The 20,078-nt window shown below is 36.5% G+C and overlaps 1 protein-coding gene and 1 non-coding gene across 4 annotated transcripts in view; both read left to right on the top strand.

Annotated features, from left to right (window-relative positions):
* The window catches only part of LOC123632791 (putative ankyrin repeat domain-containing protein 19), a 48,190-nt gene that overhangs the window by 3,464 nt on the left and 24,648 nt on the right, over positions 1–20,078 (top strand). For 2 of the 3 annotated variants that reach the window (XM_045543461.1, XM_045543464.1), the window contains exons 2-7: positions 6,881–7,011; positions 10,491–10,605; positions 10,768–10,941; positions 14,852–14,958; positions 16,295–16,429; positions 18,975–19,045. In XM_045543461.1, coding sequence (XP_045399417.1) covers positions 6,881–7,011; positions 10,491–10,605; positions 10,768–10,941; positions 14,852–14,958; positions 16,295–16,429; positions 18,975–19,045 — 733 coding nt within the window. The remainder of the gene's footprint in view (positions 1–6,880; positions 7,012–10,490; positions 10,606–10,767; positions 10,942–14,851; positions 14,959–16,294; positions 16,430–18,974; positions 19,046–20,078) is intronic. The other variant, XM_045543463.1, reaches the window with a different exon arrangement.
* Positions 17,716–17,822, top strand: LOC123633693. The gene has a single exon (XR_006733716.1). It is a non-coding gene; the product is annotated as a U6 spliceosomal RNA (small nuclear RNA).

Below are 20,078 nucleotides of genomic sequence, written 5' to 3'. Positions count from 1 at the left end.
TCTTGGGATACCTCACTTAATAGAATGGGTTCCAACTCTCTAAAGGAGAACAAAAGAGATTCTATATCACCATTATTTCTTATAGCTGAGTAATACTCCATGGTGTACATATACCACATTTTTCTAATCCATTCATGAACTGATGGGCAGTTGGGTTGTTTCCACATCTTGGCAATTGTGAATTGTGTGGCTATAAACCTTCGGGTACAGGTGTCTTTTTTATAGAATGACTTTCGTTCTTTGGGTAGATGCCCAACAATGGGATTTCTGGATCGAACGATAGGTCTACTTGAATCTGTTTAAGGTATCTCCATATTGCTTTCCACAAGGGTTGCACTAGTTTGCAGTCCCACCAGCAGTGTATGAGCGTTCTTGTTTCTCCACATCCACGCCAACATGTGTTGTTTTGGGACTTTTTGATAAAGGCCATTCTCACTGGAACTAAGTGATGTCTCATTGTGGTTTTGATTTGCATTTCCTTGATGATTAGAGATGTTGAGCATTTTTTCATATGTTTGTTAGCCATTCTTATATCTTCTTTTGAAAAATTGCTATTCATGTCGTTTGCACATTTTTTGATAGGGTTGTTTGATTTTTTCTTACTGATTTCCCTGAGTTCTAAGTAGATTCTTGTTATCAGTCCTTTATCTGACGTGTAGTATGTGAAAATTTTTTCCTATTTTGTAGGTTGTCTGTTTATTCTCGTGACTGTTTCTTTGGCTGTGCAGAAGCTTTTTAATATATTATAATCAGGTCCCATTCATTTATTTTTGTTGTTGCTGTGATTGCCTTAGGGGTCTTCCTCATAAATTCCTTGCCTAGGCCAATGTCTGTAAGAGTCTTTCCTACATTCTCTTCTAGAATTCTAATTGTTTCACACCCAAGGTTTAAGTCTGTTGTTATGCACCATGATTTGATTTTTGTGAGAGGTGAAAGCTGTGGGTCCTGTTTCAGTCTTCTACATGTGGCTATCCAATTTTCCCAGCACCATTTATTGAATAAGGATTCTTGTCCCCAGAGTATGTTTTTGTCTGCTTTGTCAAAGATTAGATGGCTATATGAGGATGGTTTTATATTTGGATTTTCTGTTCTGTTCCACTGGTCTGTGTCCCTACACTTGTGCCAATACCAAGCAGTTTTAAGAACCACAGCCTTGTAGTATTGTTTGAAGTCTGGCAAATTAATGCCTCCCATATTGTTTTTATTGCTTAAAATTGCTTTTGCTAAATGAGGTCTTCTCTGGTTCCATACAAAGCATCAAATTATTTTTTCTACATCTGTGAAAAATGATGTTGGTAATTTAATAGGGATTGCATTGAATCTGTAGATCACTTTGGGTAGTATAGACATTTTAACAATGTTGATTATTCCGATCCACGAGCATGGTATGGTTTTCCACCTATTTACATGCTCTGCAATTTCCTTCCTCAGTGTTTCGTAGTTCTCCCTATGGAGGTCCTTTACCTCTTTAGTTAAATATATTCCTAGGCATTTTGTTTTGTTTGTTGCTATTTTGAAGGGTATTGAGTCCTTAATTTGGTTCTCCGATTAACTGTTATTGGCATATAAGAACGCCTCTGATTTGTGTGTATTGATTTTGTAACCTGAGACTTTACTGAATTCATTGATCAATTCCAGGAGTCTCTTGGTTGAATCCTTAGGGTTTTCCAAATATAACATCATATCCTCAGCAAAGAGTGAGAGTTTGGTCTTTTCTTTCCCTGTTTGGACTTCCTTGATTCTGCTCTCTTTCCTGATAGCTCTCCAAAGGACTTCCAATACTATGTTGAAAAGTAATGGGGACAGTGGGCAGCCTTGTCTGGTTCCAGTTCTAAGTGGGAATGCTTTCAGTTTTTCCCCATTCAGTATGATGTTGGCTGTGGGTTTGTCATATATGGCTTGTATCATTTTTAGGTAGGTCCCATTTATGCCTATTTTGTTAAGCGTTATTATCGTAAAAGGATGTTGAATTTTGTCGAATGCTTTTTCTGCATCTATTGAGAGGATCATATGGTCCTTATTTTTGCTTCCATTTATGTGGTGAATTACATTTGTATATTTGCGTATGTTAAACTATCCCTACATCTCTGGGATGAAGCCCACTTGGTTGTGATGGATTATTTTTTTGATAAGCACTTGGATTCGATTTGCTAGGATTTCATTGAGAATTTTTGCATCTATATTCATAAGAGATATTGGTCTGTAGTTTACTTTTTTTGTTGCATCCTTTCCTGGTTTTGGTAGCAATGTTATCTTGGCTTGGTAAAACGTGTTGGGGAGAATTCCATCCTTCTCGATATTGGAGAATAGTTTATGTAGGATGGGCACCAGTTCTTCTTTGTAAGTGTGGTAAAATTCGGGTGTGAACCCATCTGGACCAGGGCTTTTCTTTTTGGGAAGGTTTTTTATTGCTGTTTCGATTTCAGTTCTTGCTATTGGTCTATTCAGGAATCCTATTTCTTCCTGGTTGAGCCTGGGAAGGCTATGTGTTTCTAAAAATTTGTCCATTTCCTCCACATTTTCCACTTTGTGTGCATAAAGATTTTTGTAGAATTCATAGATGATATGTACCTCTGTGGCATCAGTTGTGATTTCTCCTTTCATGTTCCTGATGGAGGTTATTAGAGATTTTTCTTTTCTGCTCTTGGTTAGTTTAGCCAGAGGTATATCTATTTTGTTTATCTTTTCAAAGAACCAACTTTTTGTTTTATTGATTTCCCTTATGATTTTTTTATTGTCCTTTTCATTTAGTTCTCATTTGATATTAATAATTTCTCATCTTCTGATGGGTTTGAGGTCGGTCTGTTCTTCTTTCTCCAGCTTTTTGAGTCTATTCATTAGGTTGTCTATTTGTGAGTTTTCTGTCTTTTTGATATAGGCATTTATGGAAATGAATTTTCCTCTCAGGACTGCTTTAGCTGTGTCCCACAGATTTTGATAAGTTGTGTCTCCTTTGTCATTTAATTCAAAGAATCTTTCGATTTCTGTCTTGATTTCTTCATTTATAAAATATTCATTCAGGAGAAGGTTGTTTAACTTCCATGACTTTGAGTAGGAATGAGAATTTCTGTTAGGGTTAATTTCTACCTTTATTCCGCTGTGATCTGAGAAGATGCATGGTATAATTTCTATTTTTTAAAATTTTTTAAGACATACTTTATGTCCTAGGATATGATCAATCTTAGAGAATGTCCCATGAGCTGATGAGAAGAATGTATATTCAGTGGATTTTGGGTAGAATGTCCTGTAGGTGTCAGTCAGGCCCATTTGTTCTAGCATTCTATTTAAGTCCATTATTTCTTTGTTTATTTTCTGTTTGGAGGATCTGTCCTGTACTGTGAGCAGCGTGTTAAACTCTCCAACTATCAAAGTGCTGTTGTCTATCATTTTGTTCAAATCAAGTAGGGTTTCCTTTATGAATCTGGGTTCACCTAAGTTGGATGCATATATATTAAGTATAGTTATGTCTTCTTGTTGAATTGTAACCTTCACCAGTATATAGTAACCATCTTTGTCTTTCATTACTTTTATTGATTTAAAAACTAAGTTATCGGAGATTAAAACCACCATGCCAGCTTTCTTTTGGCTTCCATTTGCCTGAAATATCGATTTCCACCCTTTTATTTTCAGTCTAAATGCATCCTTGCAGGTTAGATGAGTTTCCTGAAGACAGCAGATACTTAGCTTTTATTTTTTTTAACCATTGGGCCAGTCTATGTCTCTTGAGTCGGGAATTCAATTCATTCACTTTTATTGAAAGAATTGATAAGTGAGACTGATTTTTGTTCCTCATGTTGGGTTGAATTTCATTATTCTGTTTTCTCACTTGAGCCATTGTGATAACTGGGTTTTTATCTTCTCTTGAGTAGTTTTATATTCGTGGGTCTTTCTTGTTCTGGTCCGTGTGTGTAGCTCTGTTTTGAGTACTTCTTGGAGAGCTGTTCTTGTCTTGGTGAATTCTCTGAGTTTGTATTTATCTGAGAATGTCTTAATTTCACCTTCATATATAAAACTGAGCTTAGTCGGGTATAAGATTCTAGGCTGGGCATTATTCTGTTTCAGAAGAGTGAGAATAGGGCCCCAGTCTCTTCTTGCTTGTAAGGTTTCAGTTGAGAAATCTGGCATAATTCGGATGGATTTTCCTTTGTATGTTACTTGTTTCTTTCTCCTTACAGCTTGAAGAAGGGCCTCTTTAGTGGAAATTTTGGTCAGTCTGATAACTGCATGATGTTGACGTGGTGTCTTCCTATTTGGTATGACTCTCCCAGGGGTTCTTTGAGCTTCCTGAACCTGTATGTCTAGAGTTTTGGCAAGGCCTGGGAAATATTCCTCAATTATGTCTTCAAATAGCTTATCCAACCCTTGCTTATTGTCTTCTTCTCCCTCAGGAATGTCGATAACTCTCACGTTAGGCTTCTTCACATAATCCCACGTTTCTTGTAGATTCTGGACTTTTTTCATTTCTTTGCTCCATCTCTGTGACTGATTTATTTAATTGGAAAGTGTTATCTTCGATTCTGAGATTCTTTCTTCTGTTTGATCTACCCTGCTCTTGAGACTTTCCACTGTGTTTTGTAGCTCCCTGAATAAATTCTTCATTTCCAGGAGTTCAGTTTGATTTTTCTTCAATATTTTGATTTCTTTAGTGAATTTGTCTTCCAAGTCCTGGATCTTTTTCGTGGTTTCTTTGTGTTGGTTATCCATTTTTTCTTGCATAATATTCAGCTTATTTATGATCCATTTTTTTTTTTTTTTGAGACAGAGTCTCACTTTGTTGCTCGGGCTAGAGTGAGTGCCGTGGCGACAGCCTAGCTCACAGCAACCTCAAACTCCTGGGTTTAAGCGATCCTCCTGCCTCAGCCTCCCGAGTAGCTGGGACTACAGGCATGCCCCACCATGCCTGGCTAATTTTTCTATATATATTTTTTAGCTGTCCATATAATTTCTTTCCATTTTTAGTAGAGATGGGGTCTAGCTTTTGCTCAGGCTGGTCTAGAACTCCTGAGCTCAAACAATTCACCCGTCTCGGCCTCACAGAGTGCTAGGATTTCAGGCATGAGCCACCGCGCCCGGCCAAAATAGTTCTTTTGAAGGGATTTCTTGCTAGCTATACCAGATTTTATTATGTAGGCATTACATATGACATAATGCATGCATATATGCATCAATATATCTAAATACATATATTATGTGTGTGTATATATATATATACAGATAAAAAAGGTCTTAAAGATTTGATTTTAGAATTTTAGTCATGAGATAGTAAAACATATAAACTCGCCAGTTTATAAAAACCAGTTGGATGTAAATCATTTTTTCTGACAAAATGGCATAAGGTTAAGATTTTTTTAAGTAGGCCATCTTATAAACTCTGTGAACCCAATTTTGAGTAAAGCAGTTTGATTCAGTTATCAATATACTAGATTGTACAAACAACAGTTAACTGTGAAAATGTGACTGAAATATGTGAGAAGGCTGAAACTTATGAGTTTAAAACTCTTATGAGTTCTTCTAACAAGGTCAGACAGTAGTTTCTTGGACTCATTCTTTGTCCTTGAAGATAATAATGTCACCATTTCCTTTAGTATAGGGAAGGTGTCTTTATAGGAATTTTACGTTTTACTTTTAAAACAAGTAGGAATGGCAAGAATATTTCTTAAAAACTGCTGATTTTCAAGAGGGTTTCTGTTTTTGATAAGCAGTCTGCCAGAATAGTTAAAGCTTTTGTAAAAAGAAGAGTTTAGCTAAGGGAACGATTAAGAGGAGGAATTGTAAAAGGGGAAGAAGAAAGTCCCAGAAATAAGAGCCCAAGCCTGGTTTGAGATATTTTGTGGCCAGGCAATCTTTGGGTCTTGATTGATTTTTTTTTCAGCTTCAAGGTATCAATGAGATGTGCGTATCTTATTTAGAGTCTACAATTTTATAGCCATGGTCAGCAGAGAGAGACCAAAAGGCCACAGGAGTCTACCCCTGTCAGTTCCCTGTGACACTTCCTATATGACAAACACCAGGTCAGGGACGTTAACCAGACCCAGGCCCAAATGCCAACACCCAACAATGGGAAAGCTGTCTATTGTTCCAAATCTTGGAGGATCATATTTTATTCTACCTCTCCACTGACAGCCTCTTTTCCCACCACTCATACTGAAAAGCAATTGTCTGCACCAGCTTTAGGTATTCAAAACAGAAACACATTTCCTGATAGAAAGATTTGGAAAAATAGCTTTATTTAGAATCTGTAATTTTATAGCCATGGTCAGCAGAGAGTTCAGCTGGCTGTAAACCCATAGGCCCAGGGGTGCCACCCTCAGCGAGCCCGAGGCAGCCCCGGGGTGAGCTCCGCCAGCCCACGTAGGGGCCCGAGTTGCAGCCACACATGCAGGCCACGCGGCAGCAGGGACAGAACAGCCCCGAGTGGCGCGTTCTGCAGTTTGTCACCAAAGGGAGGAGGGGGAGGGGTGGGCGGTTTCCCTCTGGCAGTTGTGGGCATGCACAGTAACGGCTCATTCTCATGCGCACGTGAGCAGTTGCTTTAACGGTTCTGGCAGTGCCTGTGGTCGCTTGGCTGTGCTTGGCGCTGCCTGGCCATTTACAGCTGTCAGAAGTTGGAGACCGGGATTTCCCTTGCTGGAGGTCGTGGTCATATCGGGTTGTCTTCACTGCACTGGACTCCCGAGGCAGGGAATAGGCAGGGGGTGGGCTGGGGTGGGGTGGGGGGTGAGAGTGGGCTGAGGTTCCCCCGAAGCCGGCAGCCACCACCATGAGGAAGATCTTCTGCTTCGGGGCAGACAAGGGCGGGCCGCCCTCCGGCCCCTCCAGCCACCGTGGCCAGACCAGAGAGGGCCTGGAAGGCGAGGCTGGTGACAGCGCCTTCCTGCAGCCACGGTACCACATCCGGAAGAAGGATCTCGGCCAAATCCACCAAGCTGCCAGCGCCGGTGACGTCGCGAAAGTGGAGCAGATCCTTTCGCTGAAGAAAAAGGTCTTGGATGCCAGAGATAGAAAGAAGAGGTAATGGGCGCGGCCATCCCGGGTTGGGGGCCAGGCGGGTGCGGGGGAGACGCCCTTCCCAGACTGGCGGGAGCCCAGGGTCCTGCCGGCGAGGGCGCCCGGCTGTCCTGCCTGCGGGCTCTGCAGCACCTGGGATATGGCACCTGGGAGGGGTCCGGCGCCAAGGCCAGCTTCATGGGCAGCAGCACAAAAACAGGACTTCAGCTGCTTCCCCGTCCACTCATGATTCCCCTTCTAGGACAGCTTCTTGCCAATTTTAGCTACTTAACTAGCACAAGTATACTGGGTGTTTGATTGTTAATGTACACATTTTAAATCATTATCTTATATACCTTATAGAAAGGTACATAGTGAGAGGAATAATAAGTATACTATAAATAATTCTGTGCTAAAACATCTTAGCAAGAAGTTCAATATCCATTTCATGTCACTGTACACCTATGAAAATGTGTTCTTTACTCAGGGAACTTAGAAGGAAAATTTAAGTGGGTACATGGTACCATAGTCTTCAATAGGAAGACTCATTTTTCTGAAAATATGAGCTCTTTCTATTTTATCAGTTTTACATGAGCTAAATAAAAGTTATAAGGTTTCCAAATTTTTTAGTTAACACATGCTGTCTCGCTTTTACTATTGTGATGACATGAAGAAAAATTTTGTAATGGAGTAAGACTTGCTCTTCTAGGTATCCAAATGTGCTATGAATTTCCACAGATTAATCATTTATTAGCAGTTGAAGAGATAGATAAATGAATGGAACAGAATAGAAAATCTAGAAATGCCCAAATGTATGAAAGAATTTAAAACTTGATGATGGTGACAAATCAAACATGATAAAAACTGACGCCTAATTTAAAATTGGGCAAAGTCCTTTTTTTGCAGATCTACAAGTGACCTACAAACATAAGAAAAAATATTAAGTGTCCCTGCTAAGAGAAGGATTTTAAGTTAAAAGAGAAATTAGATAATGTTAAGCTATCCACAAAGTTTGTCAGAATGAAGACATTAAATACTAATATTAAACATGGAAAATACTTATACTGGTGCTTACAGTTTATGTTGTTGATTTCTTTTCAAATAGACAACTTGGTGGTAACTACATACAAATGAGACTGACACGCTCCCTACTGCACTAAGGAGGCAACTGGAACTACACATTTAAAAATTGTATATGCCCTTTACCCATCAGTTCCATTATACTAAAATATCCTCAAGAAATAGAGATCATACAATTTGTTTTTCTCAGCACTTAAAATAATAAGGTTTTAAGAGGAATGCATATGATGGATTTACAAATCAATTAGATTGTGTCCATAGATGGAATAATATGTCACCATAGAAGGTGGCATAGATACATATGTGTGCTGACATGTAAAGAGTATTTAGGTATATCAAGTAAGAATAAAAGTCAATTTGATTATTATACATATACACAAACACACTGTGGTGTTGTGTTAGCTTAAAATATGTACACAATATGATAAAATTTGTTATTTCTGGGCAATTAGGGTGTACGATTTGAAAGTTCTAGTAAAAGTTTGTCATTAAGGATATAATCCCTGGGAAGAGCCGTAATATGAATCTTGCACAAATAGAAGTAATTTCTTAATTTCTATGAATTAATTTTAAAATTATTTTGTGGATTGGAATATTCCACCAACTTTTATCCCTTCAGAAGTAAAGGGAATCTTTTCATCTGTGCTTGAAGATTTTATTACATACACAGTTTTTTAATGTGCATCTGTTTTGTTATATAATTTATTACTTACATGCAAAAATTTTAGATTATTCATTATAATTTAGGTGTATCATTATGAAAACGAAAAATAGGAAATATAAATGTTACTATTACAAAGGTATAACTTTATAGGGATCTTCTTTCAAAATATTTAACTCTTGTACTCTGTTTTCTCAATGCATTTATTCATCAAACATACTATGAAGACCTGTTATGTAACAGACGTATTCTACTAACTTTCAGGACACATCCATCCTTAAAACTATTTACCTGACCAGCCTGAGAAATTTGAGAAATTTAAAATTGGAGGATTAGGACTTAATTTCAGTTAAAGTCATTGCTCACTCCTTTCAAACAAAAGCATTTCTGAAGGTAGACAATTGTAAAAGAATACTTTAACTGCCCTTTTAAAATTTGTAACAGTATTAATTATTAACAGTAAACGTTCAAAATATGTGATTGTCACACAGTGTATAAATCTATATATTGAACAAATGAGGCATACCTATTCATTCGAATCCTGAGTTTCTTTTGCTCTGAAGTATTTGAAAATCAAAGTAAGAATTATTTGGTTTTAAAAATTTTGTTATTTCAACCGTCTTTTTCCATAGTACTTTTAAGAACTGAAACTTACATAAATGCCAGTGATATAACTAGAACTTCCATAGACCTATTGTATATGCCCTATTTCCCTTAATGTAAGGCAGCATTGATTTTGTGATGTCCCATTATTTTGCTTATCAATGAGATAATTTTTCTGTGCTGCCCATTGTAGTTGAAATAAATCATGAATAAAAGGTGCTGTTCCATTATCAGTGATGTTAAAATGTGAGAAAATGAGCACCCTAGCATCACTGAAATACAATGTTATCTCTAGTCTTTAAATAAACCACAAAGTAGGTATAATTGCATTATTTTGCTTAATTAAAATGTTATCTTTGTTAAGCAGTAGTAATAATTACATTATGTAACAGTCATTGAGCTGTTATTTGCATTAGGAACTGTTCCACATACTTAGTACAGATTCTCATTTGAGCATCACAGTGATGTCCTATGAGATAGCTACTGTTTTTTTTTCCCTATTTTATTGAAGATGAAATTGAGGCACAGAAGGGCTAAGTGATAGATAATAAGTTTTTTTTTTTTTTTTTTTTTTTTTTTTTGAGGCAGAGTCTCACTCTGTTGCCCAGGCTACAGTGCCATGGCATCAGCCTAGCTCACAGCAACCTCAAACTCCTGGGCTCAAGCAATCCTGCCTCAGCCTCCTAAGTAGCTGGGATTACAGGCATGTGCCACCATGCCTGGCTAATTTTTTCTATATATTTTTAGTTGTCCAGGTAATTTCTTTCTATTTTTAGTAGAGACAGGGTCTCGCTCTTGCTCAAGCTGGTCTCGAACTCCTGAGCTCAAATGATCCACCTGCCTTGGCCTCCCAGAGTGCTAGGATTACAAGCATGAGCCACTGCGCCTGGTCGATAGCTAATAATTGATAGAGCTTAAAGTAGGATGCAAATCCAAGTTGAACTGATGCCAAAAGCCAATCTCTTTCTAATAGGCTGCTCTTTTAGTAATCTAGTGAGGAATAGCAGCTAATAAATATTGTACTTTTTTCACAAGAAAATTAAATATTTGCTTTAAAGGTAGAAGAAAACATGCTGTTTAATATTTATAATTACATGAATCTTTGTATATTTTAAGATAGTGCACTACAATTTCCTAAAAATCTCTCTCACTTTCATAGGACTGCTCTCCATTTGGCCTGTGCCAATGGCCATCCAGAAGTAGTTACTGTCCTGGTGGACAGAAAATGCAAGCTCAATGTCCCCGACAGTGAAAAAAGGACAGCTCTGATTAAGGTATATAGCAGCCACCTTTTGCAGCATGAGATGGATTTCATTTCAATATACACAATAAAAATAAATTTGTTTCATTTAAATGTAACTAGTCGGTGGGATCTTTGGAATGTTTCTTTTGAACTCTTAGAATTTATGATCTATTTCTTGATCTGATACTGATAGGCGGTACAATGCCTGGAAGAGGAGTGTGCCACCATCCTGTTAGAACACGGTGCCGATCCGAATCACAGTGACGTGTATGGCAACACAGCTCTTCACTATGCTGTCTATGGCGACAACCCATCGATCGCAGCAAAGCTCCTTTCACATGGCGCAAATAAAGAAGCCATAAACAAGGTAGAGGTCAATGAACTGTATTTGAAAAATATCAAACGTTGACATATGTAACTATCAATTTTCCATATTTGGAAGCTCAAACGTTCCGCGAATGAAAATATTTTGAAATACCTTAATTGTTTTAAAATTTTACTTAAAATGTTTATACATTTAAAGAAGCATTAGAAGATGCAGTTTTCTTTTATACGTTCATGGTTAATATTTGTGAAAACCCTGCATTTGTTAAAGGAAAACTTGTTAACTTTTTTTCCAAACAAGTGTTGTGTTTTTTTTGTTTGTTTGTTTTTTCTATTTAGTATAAAACAAACCAGGGGAGCCAAATTTGCCCTGGAAATATGCTTTATCTTATAATTGAAAACTAAAGCATTATATAATAAATGGAATTCTTGCTGCTGCTGACAAGTTCCTTAGAAATGCAATTTATATCAAAGTGACTAATCTCTAATTGGCAAGTCGTCAGAGAAAGAAATGGAAAGGGAAAAAGAGGTCAGAAATATGCTGGCCATTTGGAAATTAGGTAATTTGGGGAAATACAATGAAGAGTTTTTTGTGTGTTTACTTGTCTGTTTGTTCTTGGTTTATATGTTTAGACAAAGTGCTCTTCAGTTTTACGGAAAGTAATTCTTAGTTTGGGAAAGAGTGTTAGGGAGTTGTAAACTTGCCCAGAAATCAGTGTTAGGAGGACTCTGAGGAAAGCAGATTGGCAGTGAATAGGTGGTAAGGATGTGGGAAAGACTTGAGAAGAGGGAAGAATATTCTGCTCTTGCCCAAACAGCCACTTATCCTCCTCTTGCAGAAACAGCCACTTCGACAAGACTCTACTAGAATTTCTTGTTGGGAAGGTGGAAGGTACAAAACTTATAAATAGCAAAATCAAGTTGCATTTTGAGTTTCTTAGTCCCTGTTCTAACCCTGTGCAGCAAGACTAAATGGAGTTTTCAGCAAATGACTCCATCTCTCACTATTTCCTGTTTGGGGCCAGATCTCCAAGTGATAAAGGGCCTTGGCCATGTGAGAGAGACAGGACACTGAAGTGACTGCCTGCTCTGCTAGTGCTCAGCTAGAGCCGTGTCACAGTGACCGAGGAACATTTTTTAACAATCTACAAGTCTAGGCTCAGCCCTGCAGATTTTAATTTAGTAAATCTAAGAAGGCCTGGATATGTATATTGAAACAGATTTCCTCAAAGCTGGGTGCAGAAGCGTGTGCTTGTTGTCCCAGCTACCCTGGAGGGTTGAGGCAGGAGGATCACTTGAGCCCAGGAGTCTGAGTCCACCTGTGCAACGTAGTCAGACCCTCTCTCTAGCCAATAAAAATACTTTTCTTGAGATTCTGATGCATTCCTACTTAACAACCACTGAATAAATAAATATAATATAGAAATTCCCATGTTTCAAAAACATAAGAAATCTCCAGAAGAATTGGAGTTTGATAGATGCTACTTCCTTCAAATCTCTCCTTTCTAATAATATTAGCCTGACTTTATCTGCCTCTCTCTAGCTCTGTGGTTGAGCAGTTCCAAAGAATATTATTGGCAACATCTATCAGCTTATGGAATAACACCCGTTTCCTGCTGTTTAGCAATCATTCACTGCCAGTCAGAGGGTCTTTAGAAATCTGCTTATGGACAGTCTTTCAATAAGTAGTAATGGGCCCTTTCGGGATTTCACATTTCTTTGTTATCATTCAGGGGATTAGTTCAACAAATGTTTACTACAAGCAAGGCGTTCTCAATTAGCACAGTAGCAAATCTTGAAGCTTTTATTCAGGTACAGCTGTATTATGGACTATCTCAGTATGTCTGTTAAGTTCATACAGCTTTGACGTAATGAGGATGGCAGTTTTAAACACTTAAAAGCATGAAGTTTCCAAGAACATAGAGAGGAATTCTTTTAATAATTTAGTTTTAGCAGTCCTATGAACTAGTTAACAATTTGGGTAACAATCTGGGAAAAATAAACACAAGTAGATAGTAAATGAATAGATGTTTGAAAAATTCTTGTTGTGGGTATTATAAATCTTAATAGCAATTTTTATTCCATATTGGGGCTTGATATTTTGGCAAAACCTATGACACTAAAGAAAACAAAGATTTCACATGCAAGTACTTGCTTTATACATGACTATTTGGAAACATCATTAGTGAATTTTAGAACATGAGACTATAGTCAAAATGCAGCCCATAAGTAGGTTTACTTTGCCTTGATAAATTGAGTCTGCATGTAAAATTTGGGAGACATGCAGGAACCTGGGTTTCAGGCTTCCCTAAAGAGTCAAGCCTATTGTCCCTTGAGCTCATATGTTTGCTGTGCTGTGCAGAATCTTCCCCCTTTATACAAGGTGTATGTTCTCCAGTTTGCTACTGTGCCTATCTAGGTATTTCACAGGCTCAGGACATCTACTTGCCTACCTAAGCACTTGAGAGGACAAAGCTTGTTTTTTAGTATTTTTTGAAATAATTTCAAGGTTTTCAAGACAGTTTATACTTGTTTAGAATGTATGTAATCTATATTATAATATACATTTATCCATTAGTAATATGGTTGGATTTTAGAATATAGAAATTTTTTTAAAAAATCAATTTTTTATTATATATACCATAAAAAATCATCATCGTATTGGAATACCTATAAGCTTTTTAGGTTACCCATGGTGAGAACACTGAATCCTAACCACTAGACCACCAGGGAACTTTACCCATGGTTATAGTTGGCTAGGCTGTGTGTAATGAAGACAGCATCATATCTTTCTCCTCAGCATAAACTCTATAAAATGCAAATGATTTAGTGGCTTCCATTGTGCTAGCAATAATCCATATAGATCAGTATTAGAACTCTAATTGATAAGCCATTATATTTTTATTTCTGATTTATATTTTGCATGAAGTAAAAACCAACTGGAGTACCAATTAAAATAGAAATCAGAATACAAGTGGATTAAAATAAAGCAGATAGGCATTAGCATCTCAGGATCATCAGGATAATTGAGGAAAAAAATCATAGTGAGCCTTCTAATAACTAAGATAAAAATCTGTCACCTTGTCACAGGAGAAACAACATGGACCATGAAATAATGAGTTGAAATTCATTTGAAACCTGTCTCTTTTATTCAGAGCCCATTTCCTTAGTGACCCTTTGGAGAAGGAGTACCTGACATTGGTACCCTGGGGTCCTACGCTACTGTTAGAAGAGAATCACAGGAGTTTGTATCACCTGGAGGAAACCTCCACATTCACTGGAAAGTTCTTAAAACTGTATCTCTAAAGATTTAATTCTTCACATGTTGTTTACCAAAAAAACTAAATAATAATAATACTTGTCAAATAGAGATCAGGCAAAGCTTGAGAGATTTCTTTAATACTGGACATATGATGCACAGTTTTGCACTACTTCTCTAGCCTGGATAGTCATGGAATCTTCCTTTTGGGATACAGTGTTTAACTTATGGTATCTAAATACTCTTTGGAATATCCTGTAAAAAACGTTGCTGTAGGTACAATAATTGATATTAATTCAATAAAAATGCTTGAAGCATTTACTACTACATCTTAGGGTTTGGGAATATGGAGATAAAAGATACAGCCCCTGCCCCCAAGAAGCTCTTGGTTTAGATGGAAAACAATAAATTAAGTACAGCATATCATGGTAAATGTTGTGATAGAAACAAAGATTCTTAGAACCCGGAAACGTTTGAAATGAGTTTTGGAGATGGCAGGAGTTAGCCTGGAGAGGCAGAGGAGGGGAGTTTCTAAGGGAAGGAGCAGAACAGATGGGTGAGTGGATGAAACTACCTTTCATTTACTTTCTGTATGATACATTTATTTAAGTTCATAGGCTCTTACATCAAATGTTCAGTTCAGTTGAGAAATATGAAATTTTTTGAATGATAAATTGATTTTTCTGTATTACAGGATCACCTCACTCCACTTCTACTTGCTGTAAGTGGAACTAAAGAGGAAATGGTAAAATTTTTGATACAGAAGAATGCAGATATAAATGCAGTAGATAAAATGAACAGGTATAGTATTTAGTGCTTTTTTTAAAAAAATGTGAATGTTATTTTAGGGTAGTAAGAGTCACTCAAGTCAGAATTATTAAATGAATGAGAAGATTAACATAATTGTTGAGAGGATAGAGTGACAAATATCAACACAAATCATCAGTTAGGTAGAAAAGCAATTATTTGGACTGGGGAACCTAAAGAACAATATGCAGTAGGATTCATCATCTCTTATGATACTGACTGATATTTGTTATTTGTAATCTGATGTTTTTGATCATGTCATCTTATATCACCTAAAGAGGTTTCATATTAGTTTTACTGAAGTGTGGACTTTAACTTTTAGATCACTTTATGACTCAATATGGAACTTCTTAATCCTTTTATAGTATTTTTTTAACTTCTTCTTATAGAATTTCCTTCAAAAATGGTATATGAAACATAAATAGAAGTTGAAAATCATTTTTTCTTTGGGACCACTCTTTTGCCTTAAGTGCTTTCTTTGAAAAATATTGATGTTAGGTGATCTGTAAAGGATTATTAATTGCTATAACTAAATACTGTGGGTTCATCAGTTGTTTTCCTTTTTCATTTCTAATGTATTTTGATTTTTTCTTTTTAATTGTTATGAAAATGAGAGAAAGACCACTTTAAGTGGATAAAATTTTTCTTTAATGAAGATAAGTCATAAGTGGATGATAAAGGGAAGAGACAGCTTTTCATTCACATAAAACCGGGTTTAAATTCTCGCTTTCCCACTTGCTAGGCGTGTGACCTTGGGAAGACCACTTCCCACCAAATGTGTATTCTAATATGAGAAGGAGAATAACACTATGCCCTTCCAGGGTGGTTGTGTACAAGTAAGATTATGTATAGAACATTGAATTCAGTCCCCAGCACGTGCTCATCAACATCATTAACTGAAACTACTATTTCTACTATTTTCACCATTACTACTAATGTTATTGTTTAAGCCTGCAGATAGCTCTTACTTAACTGACCCCTAGTTGACTCTGAATCACAGTCCATTATGTCAAAATAGGGAAGACATGGAGCATACTTCATGCAATGCTTTGCTTACTTTAGATAAGTGATCTCAGCAGAGAATGACCAACTTCTACTATGTCATACCTTAATGACACAAGAAGCTACGTTTTTGTCCCTTCCTTTTAACCTAGGTGGTAATTTACAAAGAGGCACGCTTGAGCACCCAGGATGCTTGTGTCAGTTAGTACATATAAAAGGTTAATTCTATACTGATAGGCAAAATATTCAGCTGGCAATGTATATCAAATTAGCATTTTAAATAACTATTAAAGTTCCCAAGGGTGAGGTTATCTCTTTGTTATTTTAGAACGGCCCTCATGCTTGCTGAACATCATAACTCACCAAGTATACTACACCTTCTTGAGGAAGGTATGGATGTTTTTTCTGAAGATATCTCTGGAAGGATTGTGAAGGATTATGGCACTACTAGTGGTTTTAATACATAAGTATTTACATTAAAAGACCAGTGAACACTAAATCAAGGTGTAAAATAATTTCAAATTTTATATCTTATACATCAGGTGAGATTTCATAGTGTGTTTCAGGTAGTGTTGGAATGGCAGTGAATTAGTCGAATTCATCAGCCAGAAATCAAACAAAAGGCTAAACGAGTTAGAAGTAGTAATGGGTACAGAATTCATCATCTCAAGACTTTTAAGAAACCTTTATCATTAGGGATGGTATCAGCATCATCCATTTCATTTGAAGAATAACTCGTGCATGAGATAATATGCCACATGTTTCATCCTTCTAATTAGTTATTTGGGTCTTGAAATGTCTAGTTAACAGAAAATGTTGTAGTGTCTTCTGGGGGCTATTTCCTATAGCCTCCTCCTTGAACTTTTCAGGAAATGGAATGGTTCTCTAAATGCAAAGAAGACAGTTGTTTTTACAAGTCTGAGAGAGGGGAATGAAAGGACACTTCAATCATTCTGTTGTTTCATTTATTCTGTTATTCCATTTGAGACTGGTCTTGCTGTCTGGAAATGATTGACCTTTGCAGATTCAGATCCCTCAGTCTTCATATGGTGATCCATATTTAGACTTCAAGGCTACATACACATTTTTTGAGTTCGTGCACATATGCTCAACCATTGTTCCTAAATTACCAGTACCCTGCTCTGGCAGCTGGGCCTCCTAGCTACAGCCACAAACATAGTGAGCAAAAGGGCCCTCCCTCCACACTCCAAACCTTATGTGGAGCCCTCATCTCAGCCTAGACTTAGCCTAGGTCTTTATGGTAAGTTATCCTTTGATGCCCCTGATTGTCTTCCCTCTAGCAAATAGTTGAGATTGTTCTAAACTGTCAGAGAGTTTCAAATATCACTGTAGGAAGATATTAGAACTTCCTTTTTTCTTTGCTACCAATTTGTATGCCAAGGCTCCTTTTGCCTCTGTTTAGTGCCTTTTTTTAAGTATTGGAAAGTCACATTTCATCCTTCTGCAGAGTAATGGTCACCAACTTGTAGCTGGTCTCTCAAGTGATCTGTTTTCCATAACAATGAAAATCTCCCAAGCTACTTGGACCTGTACCTGAAGTTTCTTAAATTCTTTCAAATTCTATCTCTTAGGGAAACCATTCATCAGAATTCTCTGAGCTAAAAGTAGGTTAATTGTTTGGCTCTTCTGTTGATACAATACATACATACATACATACATACAGGAGGTTGATTGGATTTAACAGGGCCAAACCTCATCCCTGACTCATCAGTGTCCATATAGGGCTTTGAGCTTGCTTCATCAGCACATACATGAAAATTGAAAGAATATAGAGAAGATTACCATGATCCGTGCCCAAGGATGACATGAAAATTTATGAAGCATTCCATATTCTGTGCAGTCCTGTGAACATCATTTGACTGTTTGCTGACTAGCTCCGAGGAAACAGTGTATGTCAAAGCAAAACAGGTGTGACTCAATATTAAGATTGTGAGTTTCACTAACAAGAAAATTGTGTAAAGTGATGTATGAAATGACAGTGGAGTTGAGTGTTGAGCAACATGTATAATGTCATATGCAAATATGTTGTTGGTACTGATCTCAGACATGAGAAAATATGAACCAGCATCTCCTTCATTGAACTTAGTAAAAATAAAAGTAAGGTTTTGCCTTCCCCATCACTTGGAGGGAACATGGAGATTAAGCATCTTGCTAACGAAGATCTGCTGGTTCAGAGTTTGAGTAGGTAGAGAAGGAATAGTAGCAGTCCAAGGCAGGTCTTGACATTTATTGATTATTCTGCCTTTGGTGTGATTGATTAGCTCAGTAATGGGGGGAGAGTTATGTTATCTAATTTAATGAGATAATATATTTATTAATAAATTTGTCACAAATTATGAAATAACTGAGATATCCTGAATTACAAGCCACAAAGAATAGGAAAACTAATAATCAAAATTAGGACTTAATAACATTTTCTTGAAACTTCAACATTTCATTCAATATTGCAGCCTAGGGAAAAATGCAGAATGGGTTGTATTTGGGATTCTAAAATAATTTCAGCAATTAAATTAAAGAACAAAGTAATCCATTACTTGACTATTTCTTCAAGCATTGTAAAAATGTTATAGTACTAATGTTAAATATTTATAAAAATGTCTATTAAGAGTGACACAAGGAAGAAAAATCGTCATGTTTTGAAGACATTGAGCCTAAGACAAGCAACTTTTCCATGAACAAATAGCTGTTGGTCATACCGCCTAAGACTTCTTTTAAGTTCAGGACACTTTTTGTTATGTCAAGCGTACTCTAGTTCATTGACTGAACTATGCTGCTCACACTTCATGAGGACTTCACCTTAGTTTTGTATTCTTGAAATCAAAGCGTAATAAGTTTGCAGCGCTTACACATTTGAAGTGTGTGGGCTAATTAAAGTTCTGATATTAGCCCTGATTTTGTTGAAATACTCTGAGAATTTCATATATTTGGTAAATGTTTTCATATCAGCATTAAAATAGTAATATTACTTATTACATTTTTATATATAGCATTCACCACCAAATTTCAGAATATAAAGAAGAAAAGATACCTGACGATCTTTCTGAAAACAGCAATCCAGGTAAGACTTCTTATAGTGAATTGCTCTTGGTCGTTCTACCATGGATAAAAAAATAAAGAGTAAGGAAGTTTTGAGCACAAAAGGGGCAGTTAAAAAGTCAATGTGTAAATTGTGTGCATATTTTAAAAATTTGTTTCTTAGTAATCTAGAATTTAGAATTATGTAAGAAGTTAATTGTAGGGAGTTTATAATCACAAACAGTATTGTCTAAAAAAAGTCTTCATTTAATTATGGTCCTTAAAATGCTCTATGATATTTTTGTATAAATAATAAAATAGGTTTTAAAGTTAGTATGTTATATGTTTCCTCTGTGGTGACATTATAATCAATTGGATTTCTTATTAAAATGAGTTATTTATATTTTATAATAAATGTTTCTGTCTAGGAAATGAATATTAATTAGAGTTGATCTGAACATTGCAGGGGTTACGGGCACCAATTCCCTGTGTGGTGAAAAATTTGCGTATAACTTCTGGCTCCCCCAAAACTTTACTAACAGCCTACTGTTGAGCAGAAGCCCTACTGTTAACTTAAGTAGTCAGTTAAAACGTTTTGTATATGTATCATATACTGTATTCTTACAATAAAGAAAACTAGAGAAAATAAACCATTATTAAGAAAATCATAAGGAAGAAAAACTATTTCCTTTCATAAAGTGGAGGTGGATCATCAGAAAGGTGTTCATTCTCATCGTCTTCACACAAGGTAGGCTGAGGAGGAGGAATAGAAGTTGGTGTTGTTGCTTCTGTGTGGCAGAGGCAGAAGAAAATATGCATATGAGTTGAATATGCATATGAGTTGACCCCTATAGTTCAAATCCTTGTTGTTCAGTGATCAAGGGTATTACATAGTGTTTCCTGGCACTAAGGAAGTAATTATCTTTAATACTGGCAATTCAAAAATAGCTTTCTGGTATGAACAAATAGCAATAAGAACTGTAAAAAGTAGCCAGTGTGCAGTAGTGTCAGAAGAAGATTCATTTTTAAAGATACTGAGTACAAAAGTCAGATATTACTTGTTGAGAAGCACAAAT

This window comes from Lemur catta, chromosome 2 (assembly GCF_020740605.2).
Source record: "Lemur catta isolate mLemCat1 chromosome 2, mLemCat1.pri, whole genome shotgun sequence".
Lineage (NCBI taxonomy): Eukaryota > Metazoa > Chordata > Mammalia > Primates > Lemuridae > Lemur > Lemur catta.
Note: the sequence above shows the minus strand (reverse complement) of the source record. Positions and strands in the feature narration are given on the sequence as shown.